Source organism: Zeus faber (genome assembly GCF_960531495.2).
Source record: "Zeus faber genome assembly, chromosome: 3".
Lineage (NCBI taxonomy): Eukaryota > Metazoa > Chordata > Actinopteri > Zeiformes > Zeidae > Zeus > Zeus faber.
In genome coordinates, this window is record NC_137190.1 from 22843954 (window position 1) to 22857065 (window position 13112).

General features: G+C 43.3%; 1 protein-coding gene across 1 annotated transcript in view; it reads right to left on the minus strand.

Annotated features, from left to right (window-relative positions):
- Positions 1–13112, minus strand: part of LOC307227844 (nuclear receptor ROR-alpha A-like) — a gene marked incomplete at its 5' end in the record, with an annotated part of 176726 nt that overhangs the window by 60657 nt on the left and 102957 nt on the right. The window contains one exon of the mRNA XM_079997288.1: positions 8728–8760. Within this exon, the coding sequence (XP_079853414.1) occupies positions 8728–8760 (33 nt within the window). The remainder of the gene's footprint in view (positions 1–8727; positions 8761–13112) is intronic.

Here is a 13112-nt window from a genome sequence, read left to right on the forward strand (position 1 = left end):
CAGGGAATTGAACTCCTCACTATGGAATTGTTGGAATAAACTATCTTCAATTGCAAGTCCAGGCAGTGTGCGACCGTTTCTTGAGAACTTCCAATTCTTCCCCTCCACACATGTCGCCCTGCATTGGTGTGTGAAGAATATTGTTGTTGTTTTTTTTGTCCCCATGATCTACGCATTGAGCCTCACGGGGAATCGGATGGTAAAGGGCGCGATGCAATATAAACACAACTAAGAACAAAGAATAATGTGGGAAAAAATACTGATGGTCATTTTTGAGAGACGTCCCCTCGCTCACTTCGATAATATCGGGCCTGTCTCCCTCCGTTCCTTTTCCCCTGACAACATTATTACTTAGCGCCGCTAAGTAATGGTGCAGAAATGCCAAAGAAAACATGGTGACACCGGTGAAATATCATCATCACATAGACCATGGAAGACAACGGAAGGTAATGGTCTACAGCACGATCCCCCCCCGGGCCCGCGCGGTTTCCATGGCAAATTAGCCGAGTTGTGCGAATAAAGTCCTGACAGGAACAAAATATATACGTTTGTCCGGCGTGGCGGGGAGAGGCCGGGGCAGAACATGGCCCGTGTCCGCCCAGATCCCCAAGACCAAAGCAAAACAATCAGAAACCAATTTTGGAGTCATTTGGAACGATCTCCCTCAGGCTAGTCTGCTTATAGATGGCTCAGATACATCACACAGCAGAGCATGGTGGGTAATGGATCTCTCTCCCGCTCTCTCATTTTATACTCTCCTTTTTAGGCTCACTTTGATGGATGTCTGCTTTTCTTTCTCTATCTCACTGGTAATCTTTCTGTTTATCTTTCTTTCTTTCCAGTCCAATATCTGTCAGCCCCCCCCCCCCCCCTCTCTCCGTCTCTCTCCCTCTCTCTCTCTCTCCCTCTCTCTCTCTCTCCTTCCCTGCCGGTGGTGTATGGTGGAAAAACAATATGTCTTGCCTCCATCTTCCTGTTTCACAAAGAAATTAATCAAAAGAAACACTTGCAGTAACCCTTCAAATAATTTTGAAAAACTATCAATATCAATAACTCAGAATGAATTGATTAATAATTAATTAAGTAATGAATGAATTAATTAGTTAATGAGTTCATTAACAAAATAAATTAAATCTATTAATTATAGTTTTATCTTTCATTGTGGACATTTTCTTATTTTATGATTGTGTTTATTATGTCACAAAACTTCAAAGTATTTGTGAGCACAAGAATAGTATTCAGAAATACAACCTGTTTTGGAAGTATTGACCTCCTCTCACCAGTCTACACATCCTCTCACACACAAGATATTCTAAACTGCGTATGGGGCTGCGTAGCCGCAGACCGGTCAGAGCGCTCATGCTGACCCCTGTCCACCGCCCAAAGCGTCTACAATGGGCAAGTGAGCGTCAGAACTGGACCATGGAGCAATGGAAGACGGTGGCCTGCTCTGACGAATCACATTTTCTTTACATCCTGTGGGTGCCGGGTGCATGTACATTCTTTACCTGGGGAAGAGATGGCACCAGGATGCACTATGGGAAGAAGTCAAGCCGGTGAAGGCAGTGTGATGCTCTGGGCAATGTTCTGCTGGGAAACCTCGGGTCCTGGCCTTCAACCCTAACCCCCTACCTAAACATTGTTAGGCGGGTCAGAGCTGTTTTGGCGGAGCGAGGGGTTACCTACGTAGTATTAGGCAGGTGGTTTCAATGTTGTGGCTGATCGTTGTATACAGCGAGGGGACAGAACAATGGAAACACCAAGCGATGTTTTCAAGGACCTCGTAAGGTGTAGGGGCAACCGTTTGCCTGTAGAACAGCTCCAATCCTTCTTGGAAGGCTGCCATACAAGTCCTGAACTGTAATGTGGTGGTATATTGTACCATTCTTCAGGATTGATGGATGGATAAATCTACTTTGCACTCATCAATCCAAAGCTTCCCATAAAGGTTCAATGACATTCAGATCAAGTGATTTTGGAGGCCGTGGTAGGCAGCTGACTATAACTATCAATATGGGAGCGTCACATACAGTGTTAGCACTGTAGGGTGCACCTGGTCTTATAAAATGGCCTCATAGACCTTGTCTCTTATAAGACCATGCAGAGCAAATGTTGGACCCAGTGACTGCCACAAGATAGCTGCCCATAGCATGACGTATTCCCCCGCCATGTTTAACAGTTGGCAACAGACATCGTGGGTTGACGGCATACTTTGGCTTTCCCCAAATGTAAAATTGTTTGCATGAAGGAAAAAAGGGTGAAGGATGACTCATCAGAGCATATAACTATTTTCCATTGTTCAGCGATCCAGGTTTTGTTCTCCCAACACCAAGTTCTGCGTCTTTGTGTGTTGACCTTGGATATAAGCGGTTTCCAATTTGCTGGTGCAGTTGTCCATGTTTAGATAATGCTGTCAGGCTTTTGAGACTCTTGCCCTTCACACAGTGAATAATTCTACAGTTTCTATGACCAATGCAGGTTGCGTTGGAACATTCTTTTTGGAACTCGGATAGTTGGGTCATGTTGCTTGAAAACTCATAGAACAAATTACTAATTGGCAGACCTATTTTACAGCAGACTGGTTAACCTTGAAAGATGTAATCAAATAATTTCTCAATTTGTTTGGGTGATTAGTCATGAACAACAACCTTGATTGTGCCACCTGCAGTATTAAGAAGAAATTGTCAACTCTGTGACCCTGCCCGGGTGAAGATGACTTACTGCTCGCAGGTTTACAGAGGCAGTCCTCACCTCCCACTCCCACAATCACACCCTTCCAGGCCCCTTATTAACTGCAAACCTGTCACCTTATGGCCTACCCGCAGCCCAACCACCCCCGCGTCGCTCACACTGTACCCTCACCCACAAACAAGGTGATGGGGAGGACCAGTCCACGCTGTGAAGATGTAGGGCAGGTCGAATTCGCCCCCCTACGCAGCCAAGGAGAAGCCAGGGATAATGGACGGTGTTATTCTTGGCTTGGCCAGACCTGGCATGGTGTGTCTCCGGGAGAAAACAGATTATGGCATTGTATTGGTTTTGGTGGGCGTTCCTGAGCATGTGTGTGTGTTTCTGTTTGCGTATAATGCAGATGTGCATTAGTAGGAGTGTGCGTCGACATGTGTTTCTAGGAGGGACGACAGTTACCGGCACTGCCTGTGGGTTAACAAATGGACTTCATTAAGGAGGAGAGCTCACCGCAGAGAGACCTACACGCCTATGGTCCCACCAGAGCTCTACCTTCCCTGCAGGAGGCATCTGATGTACTGTATGGCTCAAGGTGAGGTGCTCACACCCGCACTGTTCCTTTCCTCCATCGCGCCGTCTCTCTTTCCCAGCATGCCAGGGTGAGCACTTGACAATGGTGTTTCTGTTGCTTCAGTCCAGTGCCCGTACGTGCATGTGGAAAACCGGGACACTGGATTAGAATCATTGTTGTGCGGTTGAGAAAGAGGGTTCCGTTTCCCCATTTAGGGAAACGTTTTTTCACACAGGAATTATTCAGATATTATGTTAGGGATGGCGAAACAAGGTGAAAGCAAGATTTTGAACAGGTCAGTTCAATGTGAGCAGATAAATGTCTGCACCTCCTGATCAAATGAGGAACAAGCAACATCGTTCCTGTCTGCAAGCACAGACAGACACACACACGCATGCGCGCACACACACAGACACACACACACACACACACACACACACACACACACACACACACACACACACACACACACACACACACACACACAGGGACACACGGGTATCCTAGACATTGATTTCGCTCTGCTCTACTCTTGTTTTCTCTCCCTTTCCCTTCTCTTCTCCTTTTTCTTATGTTTTTTTTTTTTTTTTTTGCTTTTTCACATCCTTAGCTGAGCTTTTAGACACAAATTTTAAAAACGCGCCTGTTTTTTTTCTCCCCCCAGAATATGTCCTTAGTCTCACAGCTTCGCTCCTTCCTCACTATCACTCACTCCACTTTAGTTGTACATCGACAGAGTTCCTGGTTTAAAAAAAAAAAAAAAAGTACCACCACTACTACAGGAATGTTTGACATGCCTGACATGTGCTTTACCTTTCCCAAAAAGTCAAAATACCTCAAGATAGTGATGTGGCACTTGACAACACAACAGTGTCGAGGCGACTAGATCCAGTGGGACACACACACCCGCACGCACACGCACACACATGCACACACACACACACACTGAGGCAGTAACACACTGTCTTATTGAATTTATCTCAAAATAGCGGGGTGGGGGATTTATTATGGAAATATGATGTCCCTCCTCCGTTGCTGTATTTCAGAGCATCTCTAACACACAGCTCCGCTCCAACCCCAACTCCCCGTGTTGGTGTGGAGATGTGTCGTTGTTCAGTTGCCAAAACAAGAGGGTTGATTTCATTTAATGACGAAACACGCAAAATAAATCATCTTCCCAGAAAATAAATTGAGTTTCACAAACAAAAGGAGATCCAAGAATAAAATGAGATTCCCAAATATACAAAATATGACTCACACAAATCGTGTTGCTCACTCACTTATAACAGGTTCCTATTTTTCTGCCAGCATACTCAGACAGATATCTCAAAGGACAAAAATTATTCATTCATTCACGGAGTCATTTTGCTGAATATTGCTGTGCACTTCCGCCTTTTGAAATGGAATGGAGACAAATCCATCCAGAAAAGGTGACAAACAGATTAAGATTTAAGTGTAACCTCCTACACATTTAGGTAAAGGTTCAGTGAATACAGAAACAGTGGGACACTTTTCTAATAAAGTCCTGACTGCTCCACTCTCCTGCATCAGGGGAAATTCATGGATATGGAAAAAAAACACCTATCGCCCCGTTCTCTGTTAACAATATATAACATACATTTGTGAATCATATTTTAGGCACGTGAAACTTATTATGTACATTTGTGAACCTTTTCGCAAAGTTTATTTAGTCTGTGTGCGGAATTTCGGAGATGAAAATAACCCAGTTATTACCCATAGTAATCCAAAGCAGAAACACACGAGAAAAAAAAAAAAAAAAAAAAAAAGTCCTCTATAGAGTGATTTCACCCTTTGCAGAAATGGCGGCACCCAATTACATGAAAGCCTCCCTTCATCTTGAACTAACAAGGTTCTCACAGAGCATCCTGCTTGACTCCATTAAAAAAAAAAAAGGAAAAAATACCAACGCATCAGCGAAAATGATTAAACACCTTCCAAACAACTGGGTGGGGCAAATAACTATGTGCATAAGACATTAGCACTCTGCAAAGAGGGAGAAAAACAAAATGAACAGTGGCAGAGACTTAATTGTTGCTCCAAATTGGCAGGAGAGGGAAATTAATAATGATCTGAAGGTCTTTCTAGTCTCTGAGCACTAGGCAAAAAGTTACAATCAGTGATCGCTTGCGATTTTATCGGTGTGTGTGTGTGTGTGTGTGTGTGTGTGTGTGTGTGTGTGTGTGTGTGTGTGTGTGTGTGTGTGGCGGGGGGTGCACATAGAACGTAATGTAATGTGCGAATGCGTTCCAGAGGTGCAGGATTTTTATTTTTAAGTAAAGTATTTACAAAAAAACATCCACTTTTTCCTAAATTAAGTCCCATAGCGACGGAAAGCAACGGGGAGACGTGCCCATTAGAAAAAACAGGTTTTTTTTGGAACGGGACAGTCTCTTAACTCAGTTGTGTTTAAAAAATGTTGTTTCATATATGTATGAAGGGTTACGTTTTTAATTTTCCATTTTTATTTTCGATACAAGTAAGAAACTAATGAAACAAAATGAACCTTAATCTTTCTCTATGAGATTATATTATGAATTGCTATATTATAATCACAAGGTTTGCATATTGAGCGGCAGGCACCATTTTCATCAGTCGCGTTTTTTTTTTGTCGTTGTTATTTTTTGCGTGAATGGGCATGGAGGTGGCGGATTGTCTGGGCAAGATATGCATGTTCATGAGGAACGTGTCCTTGGCGCGCCCACGATGTCCGTACAGCAGAGCGCAGATCACAGGCGTCCGGATGCGCATCATCGCGGGCGTGACCTGCACTCCGCCGTGCGGCTCCGTTTGCCCAGAGCGGCGAAATGCCTAAAACCAGAGTTTGAGGTCCATGTGCCTTTTCCTATTCTTTGAGCACCTGCCCCTCTTAACATCTATCTCGGAATGCTCTGAATTTTCCTGGCGGATAAAAATAATTGAAAAAATTGTCTGTCATCAATGACAATCACGATCGATGGAGTCGATCGCCAATAGACGATTCTATCGAGGTAGAGAGGAACAGAACAGCTAGAACAATCTATGAAGTTCAGAAAGTTGCATTATTTAACTGAAATGCAGCCTTGATATTTAACTAGACCACGATTTTACGACCAACCAAAACCAAAACCCCAGAAGATACAGTATCTCGATTCATATCACCACTGAGAGGCGATGTACCGTGGCATCATCAGTCTTCGGCGTCTCACTCATCCGGCTGGATTTCACTGAGACAGATTCCTATTTCATAAGCGGGACAAATCCAAGTGTAAGTTTCACGACTGACACTGTGCCCTTGAGCACTCGCACTCTAAGTGATCCGTTGGAGCCGGTGAGGTTGTGCGTCTCGCTGTGTCACAGTGAGGCAGAGGGGAGGGAGTGGTGCGGGTTAATTGAGCCAGTCCCTTGTCCAAGTAAAGGTTAAAACAATCCTCTCCCATCATCTCGCCATGCAGGTTCCAGCGTTCCTCTGGTGCTCGGGTGTGGCCAGCTGCTGGCTGCCTCACACAATCTAACAGCTGCCATTTATTTTCAGAGGGGGGTCTCCAACACAAACAACCAAACAACCCCCCCCCCCCCCCACACACACACACACACACCCCCAGCCCCACCCAGAAACCCACCTGCTGCTGCCAGGACGTCACAGTCTGTTGTCTGCCTCCCTACATTAAATGAAAGTGACTCAGCGCACAGCAGGGATTAAACCCCAGTTACTCTTCGCATTAAGAGACTCCAGACGTGTTTGGGAATTTTCCAAATGATCCGACAGGGTTTGTTTGTTTGTTTTTTATTCAGCCTTTAAAGTGCCAATCTCGAAGATTTTCCATTTAAATAATTAAATAATAAATGAAATAATTGTCTGCACACTGATGAAAGCCCATGCATTTGCAGTACTCTGAGTATTAAGAACCGGGGGTCTGTGCCGACTTTGCCTCCATGCATTCACACACCACATTCACATGCAATCCCTCCGGCACACACACACCTGTAATTACTGCTTTTAGCCATAGGTGCCGCCAAAAACAACAATGCAACGGAAATATTGCCACCTTAAGTAAGCTATTAAGATCAGGTACACACAATGTCTGGTGGAAGTTTATTTACTGAATGGTCTGTCAGCTAGTAGTAAAGTTTTGTATATATTATATTGTGATATATTCCTTCCTCTCTCTTCCTCTCCAGCGCAGGAGTGAGCGTGGAGGTGAATCCTTCCTTTGAACTGAGCACATCCTCACCTCAGAGCAACCCTCCGTTCCGATCGCTCCTCCACTTAAGCCCGAGCACCATCCCTGCCTCACACCGCCGGGGCAGAGCTTTGATTCTGCCTCCGGGGGCGGCGGGGTCCGCCTCTCACCACCGAGGTTAGAGCGTCTAAATGAGGCAGGCCAGGTACTTCCTACTGCGAGGCTTTGAACTCGCGCCTCTCTCGGGGCGGGCTGCTTTTGATATTCCCTGCCTTAAAAGAGGTGGGAGATGTCTGCAGACCTAATTACGCCCTTATTAGTGGAACGCTGCAGCACATCACAGCGGCCCCGGCCCGTGCCATCATCATTATTTCACCTGGAACTGGACCTGGGAGCCGACAGGGGGGGTGGAAGAGTGATTTATAGCCAGGAGGAGGAGAGGATAGAGGGGTGGTGCAGGGGAGAAAGAGAGGTGGAGGGGAGGGGCTGATGAGGTGGAAAGGAAGGAAAGAGAAGGAAAGAGAAGTAAAGAAAGACATAGAGAAAGACAAAGAAGGAAAGACGGAAAGAAGTAAAGAAATGAAAGAAAGATTTAGGGGAGAAAGAAATTTAGAAAGAGAGAGAGAGAGAGAGAGAAAGAAAGAGGGAACTAAGCAAAAATAAAGCAAGAATGAAAGAAGAAAAGAAAGAGGGGACTAGGGAAGGGAGAAATTAAGAAAGAAAGAAAAGAAAAAGAGAGAAAGAAAGAGAAGAAAGCAACGAAGAGGCAGCTGGAGAAGAGGGAACAAAAGAACGAATGAAAGGAAACTTACTTAAAAAAGAAACGGAGAACAGGGGGGGGACAGTGGAGAGAAAGCTGGAGGAAAACAGAGAGGCAGCTTGAGAAGAATGAAAGCAGTGAAGAAAGAAAGAAAGAAAGAAAGAAAGAAAGAAAGAAAGAAAGCAGGATGTTGTTCTTCCTTATATTCAACCAAATTCACATAGTTCACTGAGGGGGTAACTCGAGGTGTTATTCTTGGTGGAACAAACGTAAATTTCCTCTTGCCATTCAAGCCAGGAAAGTGAACTTTTCCGTGCCCGCCCAAACTTCCCAAAAAAAACAACATTCACCTGCCATCTACAGGTTGTACACAGAACGAGGGGAACGGAGATTCATGATGAAACGGTCACCGGTCAAAATGTCACCACCTTTTGACTGACCCACCAGTAACAACATCCGTGTTGCAGCCTCCACATCCAAACACGAGACACCAGTCAGCAAAGAAGTAAGGAGGTTCAACCACTCACATGTGTGTGTCTTCTTTACAGCCGATGAAACGCCTGCAAAAGACAGAAGAAATGATAAGGGCGAGGCAAGGCTGGTTCATCTCTATCACACATTTCATACACGAGACAAAGCGCACCGAGGAACCATCGATTTGATTCATTTTATGCCACCGATCCCACTGGACAAGGTTTAGCCTCTTGGACCCCGATCTGAGAAGATTTTTTATTGTTGGATATGATTTTGTCTCAACATCCCTGCCTTGACTGTACCATAGATAGGGAGATAACCGTGAAACATGAAAAAAAACTGTCATTATTGTAAATTCTCCTCTGGCGCAAACATGTTGTAAATGAAATAAGACAAGAGGTTTTACTAGTAATAATTTTGCTTGGGACCCCCTGGAACCTCTTGAAGGGCCACTGGGGGTCCTTCAAGAGGCCTTCATTCGTGCACACTCTTATATGACATTGACATAGCAACAACACTCTAGATTCACTCTCGTTTTACTATAGCTCTACTTTTACTCCTATTCTGTTACTCCTCCTACTCCTATTTCAAATCTGTGACATTTTCCACACTGCTTGTCTCCTAGCATTAAATATCTGACATTTATTTTGAGTAATGTACTTACAGTATGTTCCTTTATGGACAAGCCTTGTGTTGTGTTCTCACTGTGTTTTTTTTTTTTTTTTTTTAATGCTTATGGTCTGTGCTGAAGTGCACCAAGCCTCACCCCAGAAGATATTCATAGAATATGAATATGTTCCTGATGAAAATAAACCCATCCTAATTGTAATTAATGTCACAGCACAAGGGCAACAACACTGGAGTTGGGTCTGTATTCTCTCCATATGTTCTTTCTCATCCTTCACCTGAAACCCGTTGAAAAGGAATTACGTGCTCCATTGCAGCAATTGAGTTTTTATTTACGATAATGTGTTTTCAACCCACCAACAGCAGTACAGTGGGAGCTCTCACAGTCTTTTTCTGTCGAGTTCTAGACCAGGGTGGTGCAGCACGGAGGCTACAACAGACAAGGCAGAAGCAGGTGGTTGGCCTGGCGTCCAGAAGGCCACCAGGACTCGGGCGGTTCCTCAGGCACAAATCTGTTGGGCCACAATAACATGCTCCACTGATGCCTGTCTCTGCTCACAGCGTCTGGGCAAGGTCATAGTTTACACTGCGTGTGTGTGTGTGTGTGTGTGTGTGTGTGTGTGTGTGTGTGTGTGTGTGTGTGTGTGTGTGTGTGTGTGTGCTTTTGTCAAGTATTTACATTTACATTGTCTTTGCGTGCATGGAAATATCATTGTACTACTTGCATGTCCATGCATGTGTGTATATGTTTAGACATAGAATACTATGTATGGTTTATATAACTTTTTAGTATGTACACATGCATGTCTTTCATTGTGTGTATGTGTGTGTGTGTGTGTGTGTGTGTGTGTGTGTGTGTGTGTGTGTGTGTGTGTGTGTGTGTGTGCGTGTGTGTGCTTGTGTGTCAATATTGTGTGTGTACTTGTATGTATGGAGGTAATGACACATGTATAGGTCTTTACACACCACTGCTGACAGCTGGGGTCAGACAAAGGCTGCTGCCGTGGCAACCTTAGGACAATTTCATAGCAATCAGGCATGTTTGGATTTAGAATGCAAATATGCATGCATACACACGAAACTGACCGTGTGTGTGTGTGTGTGTGTGTGTGAGTGTGTGTGTGTGTGTGTGTGTGTGTGTGTGTGTGTGTGTGTGTGTGTGTGTGTGTGTGTGTGTGTGTGTGTGTGTGTGTGTGTGTGTGTGTGTGTGTGTGCTTGCCTGTATTCCCAAACCTCTGTAAACTCTTTATTTATGCATTTGTGTCATAGTAGCTGTAGGTAGCACTTGTCTCCGACCCACGGTGCACTGTTTACATGCATGATGTCGTAATATTTCTGGGGGGCATGTAAAGAAATAAATGGTCATTGGATTAAATACCTAAATACTGTATATTTAGGGGTCCAGCCCACAGGGCTAGAAGCCTATTGTTATTGTTTGGCAGCCCCTTGTTGTTATTGTTCGAGAAAAAATTCTCTAAATTTTGAAGCCAAAAACCATCTGGAACACATATCTTTTAAACCACTATGTCATAAGGATCTTGTGGTTTAAATTTCATCCAAATCGATAACCATGCGGTGCAGATATTTGTCAAAAACCGTACAAATCCGAGCCGAAATATTTATTTCTAGTTAATTTTATTTCTAGGTTACCAAACTATCGATTTACATGTATATTTATATAGATTCTTACCTGGTAGATGTCAGTAGATTTGGTCGAATTAATTTTAAATCCGAGGTTCAAATTACTTTGCAGATTAATGAAAAAAAATAATAATAATAATTCTTAAAATGTTGATTGCATTCTCAAAAACACTGAAATGTGCGACTCAGTGATGCGTTCAAGATCCAGCCGGGCATCGGAAAAATAGAAGCTGTGCAATGATAATGGTAGTTGTTTTCGTATTTCATGGAAACGGAACCTACTGAAAGTGTAATCCAAGTAAAAAACTCCACTCAACTTTACAAAAATTGCATAAATTTGACTGCTATCATAAATCGATGTAAATATGTCATAATTTACGTATACAAGACAAAACCCCTACTGTCACAGACACTCCAGATGTACTTCAATGCAACATGGTAAGTTATAACAACGACACGATATAATTTAAAATAAAAAATAAAATACTTTTTATTTAAAAAAAAATGTTGTGTATAAACATTTTCCTATAAATAAACGTTACAAACTTTAATGAAAAGGCAGAAAGTGTTTGTGTTCTTGAAAAGTTATTCCATAATATTTAGAATTGCAAATTAATGTTTAAGTTACATAAATGTTGTCTGCATTACAATATAGAAAGTAATCTATGAAACTGAATTTTACAATTGTATATAGAATGAATAAGCTGGACCCTGTGTATTGCTGCTTTCAGCTTTATTCACATTTGAAGTTGCTATTTCGGAATCTGGAACTTCAACCACCATAATAGTCAAAATAATCACACAAAGATGGATGAAGCTACTCAGCTTCGCAGTCATCTGCAACGGTTTCATTAAGAACAACAGGTTCCTATTGAAACATGTTCAACCATGACTTACCATGTGAAAAGAGATACAAAAAAACAACAAACTTTGTAGCTAGAGAAAGTTATAAATCTCACAATTCCCACAAAATAATTATATGGAAGTTTTGCACTCACTTTAGCCATAATGTGCCTAGTGAAGGTCCCAAAAAAAGGACTGATTCAGGTGTGCAAAAAATTGTGATGACCATCCATCAGAATATAAAAGCAACACTACGCCTCATTTATGCTGCTGTGCAACATCCATTTGGGAACTTTCTCCCATTGCACGATGGACGCTGTTAAAGAAGAGAAAGACATTTACGAGAAAAAGACGTGAGGGAAATTCTACTGTTTGGCCCTCCAAGCCGACCCCAGCCATCCCTCCTCAGCCTCAAGTGAAGTTCATCTCTCCTGCCGAGCCCCCTCCCAGCAGCCATCTGGGTATTTACCATCACACACACACGCAAAACACACACACACACACCACACACACACACACACACACACACACACACACACACACACACACACACACACACACACACACACACACACACACACACACACACACACACACATACAGGCACACACACACACACAAACACTAACAGACAAACACAATTTGAGCCATTCCATCAATGTCAAACAGTAGTTGTAGGGGGCTGACCTCAGATTTCATAGACATTCACCAAACCTACACTTTGGAACAGGCCTGATTTTTGAGATTATGTTTTCAGTGTGCTGTAAGCTGGCTGTGGTGGCTGTTGATTTGTCGACTTAACATCCTGTCTCATTTATGTATTAAATGATGATACTCTACTCGACTACACGGCCCGATTTCAAAGCTGGCAAAATGATGACACGATCGCCTGATGGCAGTTATTTGTGCAGATCACAAAAGTTTTGGAGCGGACACTATCCACCCAGAACAGGCAAAAAACTAAATAAATAAACTGGCATAAACCCTAAGAGGTAAGAAGGAAGGAACTTTAAGAAGACGCTAAAAAGAACGAATTGAAGAACGTACCCCTTCTGGTTTTAGCTCCTCGTCTGCCTTATTCAACAGGAGCACCACCGGGGCTACATGGGTGGAGTTAAGTAATACTGCATCGCAATTGTAGCAAAACAGTCATCCCAAGCCGGTCCTTTGTTGGGCGTCTCTCTTTCTGCCGTCCATCTTTGTGCTATTTTGTGCATTGGAAAAGTATGCTCGCGGTACTGCGTGTGGCAGTAAGGGTATGAGTATGGTCAGAGTGAGCTAAGTAAAATGTGGATGTCTCAGAGTTACCGTTAACCAGCATGAGTGT